The sequence below is a fragment of the Brachyistius frenatus genome, unplaced genomic scaffold, assembly GCF_029030835.1.
Source record: "Brachyistius frenatus isolate BFR_SWC_R1_liver_20210118 unplaced genomic scaffold, ASM2903083v1 Contig_97, whole genome shotgun sequence".
NCBI lineage: Eukaryota > Metazoa > Chordata > Actinopteri > Embiotocidae > Brachyistius > Brachyistius frenatus.
In genome coordinates, this window is record NW_027210696.1 from 952,501 (window position 1) to 960,381 (window position 7,881).

A 7,881-nucleotide genomic window follows, 5' to 3' on the forward strand; every position below is an offset into this window, starting at 1 on the left:
AAATTTGAGGCTTCAGGACAGCAGTTCAAAAACCAATGAGTGATGTCACGGTTGGTTGCCGCTTGTATAGAACTCAACAGGTAAATTCATCGGAAGTGAGTGAAACTGTAGCTATCCTTTAAGCAGAGCTTTCAACTTCTCGTGGTCTTTATGAGAAAATGGATTTCAGTTGCCATTATGTGGCCGAAGAATCATGTCATAATACTGACAACCATGAAGCATCGATTCTGTTGTTTACTTTATGAGGCTGAACATCCAGGATGTTGTGTCTTAATGACTCCATGTGTTTCTGTCGACAGGGTTTATTTTTGGACTGACGACCATGGCAGGAAGCTGAAGTGCTCTGCTCCACTTTACTTTGATTACGCCATGTCATACATCCAGGAACTACTGATGGATGAAGATGTGTTCCCCACTAAAGCAGGTAAAGAGCGTTTATGTCATACGTGTTACATTATTTCACATCAAATTCCAGTTTCATTTATAAGCCTCTTCCATTTATAGGTTCAGTATTTCCGACAGGCTTCGTCTTTCTGGTCCAGAAGGTGTTTTTGCTCTTGTTCAGGACTCTGGCTCACATTTACTGGTCTCACTACAGAGAGGCGCTCGCGTTAGGCCTGCAACCACACCTCAACACACTCTTCACTCACCTCACACTCTTCTGCCGCGAGCACTCGCTGCTGGACCAGGAGGACACCGAGCCATTGCAGGACCTCATCACAGCCCTGGGACAGCAAGTCTGAACCTTAAGAGCAAACACAGATATTATACACTCACGTTCTCATCACACACTTTATTTATTTGTTATAGCTGGTTCTGTGTCACCACTCTGGGGCCAACTTAAAGTTTCTTTACTATGTATTTTTTTTTTTTTTTAAACGTCTGGAAGTTGAAAACACAGACAGGAGTATGTAGCTCTTTTTATATATACTTGTTATTAGTTCATGAGTCATTGTGTGAAACTAATATTGCATGTTTGTGTTTTTTAACATAATGGTGCGTTGTTCTTATCTGAAAAGGTCAAGATCTTCAGGGTCATTGATGTCTTCCTTATTGTAAGACACTAATAGAGAGAAGAAAAAAAAATGAAGTATCCCTTGTTGTGATTTCTCAAAAGAAATCCATTCAGCCAAAGAAACCCAGCTGGTTCCATCAGTGTACTTTGAATATTTACAAAAAAACATTATGGTGATGTGTTGATCCAAATACTTTATAATCTCATCTGTAAGGAAAACGTCTCTCTGCAGCTTCATGTATGATTCTGTATTGACTAATAAACATTTGTGACATTCTGTCTACTCGGTGGATTTAAAAACTATCTTTGCATGCTTCTTCTGGAAATGATTCAAATTAAAAAAAAAACCTGGGGAATTGTTTGAGGCAGGGAGGGAACCGAGTTGGATCTTGAGATAACTGCTGTGGCTGTAGATCAGCACGTCTCAGTGGGTGTTTGGTTTAACAGCAACATCACCTGCAGCCGGCAGAGGACTCCAGCAGGTATCACATTTATAGTATAACTTTTTTTTCATATTTTATATGGCATATATGACTTTTTTTCAAATATTGGACGACATGCTATGGTATGACTTTTTTTCATATTTTAGACGACATGCTATAGTATGACTTTTTTCATATTTTGGACGACATGCTATAGTACGACCTTTATTGATATTTTGGACGACATGCAATAGTATGACTTTTTTTCATAATTTAGACGACATGACTTTTTTCATATTTTTAACAACATTACATTTTTAGACCTGACTGGCATGTCTCAAGCTGGAATCGAATCAATGATCTTCCCACTGTAAGGCACCAAATATAACCACTACACCCTAGTGCCTATGATACTGTGACTTTCTTTTGTGCTTTTGAGGACATGTTGTAGTATGACTGTTTTTTTAATATTTCGAACGACATGCTATGGAATGAATTGTAGATATTTTAGACAGCATAGTATGACTTTGACCAAATTATGAAACAGACTCATACTATAGTATGTCGTCCAAATTATGACAAAAAAAAGTCACTATACCATGCCATCCTGAATATGAAAAAAAATTGAATATTGTAGCATATCGTCCTAAATATGAAAAGAGTCATACCATAGCATGTCGTCCAAATTATGAAAAAAAAGTCATACAATATAGCATGTTGTCCAAAAAATGAAAAAAAGTCATACTGTAGCATGTGGTCCAAATTATGACATAAAAGTCATACTATAGCAAAATACATGCCGGGGCTGCAGTTTAGGGGGCGCTAGCGAGCCATTTGGCCACGCCCATGAGCAAATCAGATGTATCATCTCACCACGCCGGATATATGTGCCACGTTTCATGAGGTTTCAAGCATCTTTTGACCTTAAACATAAACTTCCTTTGTCATGGCAAAATAGCAACCATTTACTTGCAGAAATGGAATATAATATTGATAATTTCCCTGACATATAATCACAGAAAATTAAGAATTTTACGGTAGATTCTTAATATCTACATAAAGAGTGGGTACTTTCCCATGGAGCGAGCTATGTTTCTACAGTCATTTAGAAGGGGCAACTATACACTGGCTCTAGAGAGGGCCTTTGGGTTTTTTTGTGGCCACTGTAAATTCTCCTACAAGTTTATTAGGGGAGGGGTGAGGTGAGGGCTATTTAATCGGTTGCAATCTGCACCCTCACCACTAGAAAGCACTAAATCTTACACCGTGCTCCTTTAAGTACCTAAGAGAAAATAATTGACAGTATTGAGTTTCATGATAATTGACTCTCTGGTCTTTGTAAATATATACAGCGCTTATTGGATTTATTTCAAAATAGTGTGAATTTGAGAGCCGAAGACAAGATCAAATGGACAGATATGATCAAAGAATTAAAGATTGCAGTGTTGTGAGATTGTGTTTTTTTTTTTTCACTGTGCATGTAGTGCCATATTTCCCCACAAAGAGGCATCAACAACCACTTCAGTCTGATGGAAAGATGTCTGCAAAAACTGATATATTGTTACAATTTGGGGAAACTATCCAAAGAATTAATTAGGAGACTAATTCAATAAATTAAATTACACTAGTAACAGTTTTCTGCCTTCTTGTGCTGTTGTGATTTCATTCTTTAATTTTTTTCTGTAGCCTGAATTTTAATCCTTTGGTTTTGAGAGGTGCTTTACCAACTTTATTATGATTTTATTACTATTGGTTTAGAAATGATTGATCTACTGGGAAAAAAAAAAAAAAAAAAAGCAGATTGATCTTTTCAATACAATTTCCAATTTCCTGCAAATTTGTGTGCAAAATGAAGGCTGTTTCATCGCTACTTTTGTCAACACATCTGCTGCATCACTGCGCATGGCAGTGAAGAAATCTCCTGTTTTAATACAGCCTCTTTCGCACTCGTCAGATTTAACATGATATTTATTTCTTCGTGGACTATGAGAGCTAAATGGGTAAAGTGTCATGCATACAATGTAAAGAGAGAGTGAGTAAAAAAAAGTTGTATGCTGTACTTGTGTTGATTAAATGGATGTTGAGAACATACTTACAGATCATGAACGTGGCCAGACGTCTTATTTCGAGGTGTCAAGTAGACACAAAGACTGACACTGAGCCAAAGCATCTTTGCCTGCTGAGGGACCGAGACAGAGAGGATAAGTCTGGATATTGTGAACATGCTCACACACACACACACACACACACACACACACACACACACACACACACACACACACACACACACACACACACACACACACACACACACACACACACACACACACACACACACACACACACACACACACACACACACACACAGAGGTTTGTTCTTAGGCTAGATAGGAGATGTGTTAATGCACATGTTGGACTGAGTTGAGGCTCAGTGTTGGAAACTGAGCTTAGAAGGTAATACTGCAAACTGCTGAGTCACAGACAAGCACACACGCACACGGCCCTTTAATTAAGACCTGAAGCCACCTCCACATACAGAGCATTCTTTTAATCAGGTTCAGACTCTGAGCCTCTCATCTGTATCGTCCCTCACAGCAAAGAAAAGAAAAGTTGTTCTTTTACAAGGAAAATGAGGAGAACAAGATCGCTGCGGCTGCTGCAAAGACTACCTTTCTGTGTCTTTCCTTCTCCTTACTTTTTGGACTTTAATAATCAGGGGACTCCATAACAGTGGATGATCTGTCTGACTTGTACTTGTTACACAGTTATATTAATTTGTCTGCACACACACACTTCAATGTCTTAAGATTATCCTCTTTTTAAAAAAAACTGTGCCACAAGATCCAGAGGTCTGGTTACAGCATAAATGAAATTAAGTAAAGTAAATTCATTGCCTTCAATGAGCCTCGAGTATTACGTGAGCCTTGATTCTTTTTTTTTTCTTTTTTCTTCCTGAGATTAAATCACATTCAATTGAAAAGATAAATGTCAGCTTTTGCAGTTCATTTTATAAATGTCAGAAGAATTTGTCCTCCACCAGGAGCAGAAAGTTTTAAAATGGCATGTGGGTTTTACTGTATACTTCTGATACAACATGTGTATTTCTCTTTTGGACAAAAGTCCAGGAACCTTCTTACTAAGGCCTTATCAGTGTTTCAAGTTTTGCTGTGAACAAATTATTTATTTTCACTCAGGTCTCATTAACAACTTCAGTCATTCATTTGAAACCTCTGGACCTCAAAAGAAGTAACTCTCCTTTTGAATTAATTTTTATTTAAATCCAGGTTGATTTTGGTTCATTTTTGCCAACTTTCTATGAATTCAATTTTATCTTTGTTTAGCACCTTTCAAACTAATCAAACATGCATTTTTAACACACTCAGCTATAACTTTAACTTCTCATGTTGATTTTAGAAAGCATAAAGCTGTGATATCAATTAATAATCACTCAAAATGTTATTAGGGAGTATTTTATCCTAACATTTTTGTCCTTTTTGTTAAAAGTATGCATGCCTTTAAATATCTAAATAGTAATCATTCAGTTTAATTTCTGTTTTATTATCTGCAGACATAAACTACATACAGTGTGAAAGCCTCAAATCATCTTTTAACTGATTATTCTTGTTTTTAAGTATGCAGTATATGTTAGTGTCAATAACATAAGATCAGCGTGTTCCACAGGTTGTTTTTATGACCCCACTGTGTTAATGAAGGGTTCCGCAGTTTATTTAAGTGGCTCAAGCTCACTCTGGCCACCATTAAGCTTACTGTGTAAAATGAAACTAACTCATAAACTCTACAAGGACACCTATAAGGGTCGCCAGTATTGTCACAAAGCCTATAAAAGAAGCATCCAAAACAAGAAATATGGCAAATGTACTTCACCTCTATAACCAAGATTATATGAGAAGGACTGGAGCTCCTGAGGTTTAATTGGGTTGTGTGGTTGGTTAGAGGTTAGGCTGACAATAAGCCTTCCTCCTCCCTCCTCTTCCTCCTCCTCCTCCAATCAGACTATATAAATGAGAAGGCTCCAGTAGCTCCCGATGCGCACCCCAAAGAAGTCCTGAGTTGTCACGTCGGATAACAGCGAGCAGGTCAGTGTGCAGAAGATGCAGCAGACAGGACTGATGATGCTGTCAGAGTCTCTCATCTGTACGGAACAATTTACTTGTTAAAAATAAGTTAAAAGTCGGCAACCTGGCAGCAGTTTTCGCTTTTCTGCAGATATTATCATTGGTCCTTTTTTAAAATTAATTTCTAAAATTTAATATAGCTCTGATCATTATTTTGGTCTCCTGAGATTTGACTCCTCCTGGACAGCGCGCCTCCGTTACGCCACCATGTGTGCCCTCCTTCCAGCGAGGCTGTGCTTGCTGCTCGGCCTCCTGCCGCTGGGGATCCAGTCCCGGGCAGTGACTCTGCAGAGGACTCACAGACACAGGTACCCCTGCACGTTTATGCACTGAAGCGTGAATGCTGCCGTAGCTGAACTGAAAAAAATATAAATGTACTCATTTTTTTTTTTTTTTTATTTTTTTTATAAAAAAAAAAAAAGTGTTTGATTGAGGCAATGTAGCCTACAGTAAATAAGAACATAATGAAATGCTTCTTGATCCGTGTTTTTAACTTCTTCGAAATTAACAGGGAGGGTGGAAAAAACAAAATGTAATTACATATCAACATATTAGGGACCTAGGTGTGTCTGTATGTGACTCAACAATGTGAGTTATAAGGACTTCGTAAATGGCAATTTTGTTTTGATATCAAAATCCATACGGTTGTTGTTTTTTTTTCTACATTCAGCTTAAGTAAAGTAGAAATTTAAGTAAATTCGTTGTTCAGTGTTTTTCACTTAGAAAACGAAAAACACCAAATTATAAAGCCTTTATTCAGTTAAATATTAAATTTTGATTAATCAACTGATTAATTATGATCACAAAATAAGTTGTTTAACTCCTTTATCAAGCAAAAGCATGATACATTTTGGGGTTTTGGGTTCTGCAATCTGAAGACTTGCTGCTTTTCTTTTTTTTTTTTTTTTTTTAATATTGTAATGGATTATCTTCAGGTTTTGGACCAAGTTGTTGGCACCAAGCAGGGCACTCAGGAATGGGTGGTCTGGCATTTTATAGAACTAATATACTAGATTATCATAAAAAAAAAAAAAATAATCAACAGGGATTTGGGACAGGCATACGTGTGCATACCGAGGGGCCAAGCAGCAAACAAGCAGTCTTGATCAGATACAGCACACACACACACACACACACACACACACACACACACACACACACACACACACACACACACACACACACACACACACACACACACACACACACACACACACACTCGCACTCGACAGACAGCAGCTTGTAGGCTGTGATGATGTAGACCTCAGAAATCAGAGCATCTTGTGATTTGAGTACTACAGGCACAGCAGCACACTGTTTAAAATAACTGTCATGTGCAAACCCACACATCACTACTTTTTTACTATCTTCTGTGATCTAGTTTGGTAAAAGTTGTTGCTCTGTGTATGAGTGTGTTTGAGAGAGAGAAAGTGAAGGGAGGGGGGTGTAGTCTCTGAGCCTCTGTTATGTAAGAGGGATTTTTCTATTATTCAAACTTTTTTATAACACTTTAATCCCATATTACTTGTTCAAGTGTTACAGAGAATATCAGGTTCAGGTGGATATTAGATTAATAATAGTTGAATTAAAGTTGAAATAGCATCAAGAGCCTCCTTAATGTACTGATAAAACCTTGGAGCAATAAAACGTGATTTTATACTTGTACATGTTGTACTGAACTATTTTTTCCAAACTATTTATTTGTGCATTGTGCTATTTTATTCTCAGGTTGATGTTGTAAAAAGCTCACTAAAGGTTTTAATCGGTTTGCCTGCAATAAGTGTCAAAAAAAAAAAAAATCTCTCCAAAGAGGGAAAAGAGAGAGCATCTCAGTGTGATTCAACACTGATGGATGTCACGTAATACTGCTGCTGGCACTTAACAAAAATGCCTCTAAAGAAACACGAGAGGAGAGAAAGCAAAATTAAAGATCCTGCTGTAATCTAGAAAAGACAGAGAAAGAAAGAGGGGGAGAAACTGGTTGTGAAACAGCAGGGATCTGATGAGGACAAAAAGTGTTTTTTTGCTCAAAGTAGTTTGGAGGAGTTACGACAGGAAGGTGTGTGTGTGTGTGTGTGTGTGTGTGTGTGTGTGTGTGTGTGTGTGTGTGTGTGTGTGTGTGTGTGTGTGTGTGTGTGTGTGTGTGTGTGTGTGTGTGTGTGTGTGTGTGTGTGTGTTCATTTTCTCTGAGGACAACCCCATGCTGCGTTCTAACTTGGGAGGAATGTTGGAGAAGCTCCTTTTGGTCTCAGACTCTCCGCAGGTTCACATCCTCACCTACCAACACACACACACACACACACACACA

At 37.9% G+C, this 7,881-nt stretch overlaps 1 protein-coding gene across 1 annotated transcript in view; it reads left to right on the forward strand.

Annotated features, from left to right (window-relative positions):
* Positions 1-1,300, forward strand: part of LOC138628269 (MOB kinase activator 2) — a 7,907-nt gene extending 6,607 nt beyond the window's left edge. Inside the window, exons 4-5 of the mRNA XM_069711224.1 lie at positions 300-424; positions 505-1,300. Coding sequence (XP_069567325.1) covers positions 300-424; positions 505-743 — 364 coding nt within the window. The 3' untranslated portion in view covers positions 744-1,300. The remainder of the gene's footprint in view (positions 1-299; positions 425-504) is intronic.
* The last annotated feature ends 6,581 nt before the right edge of the window (positions 1,301-7,881 follow it).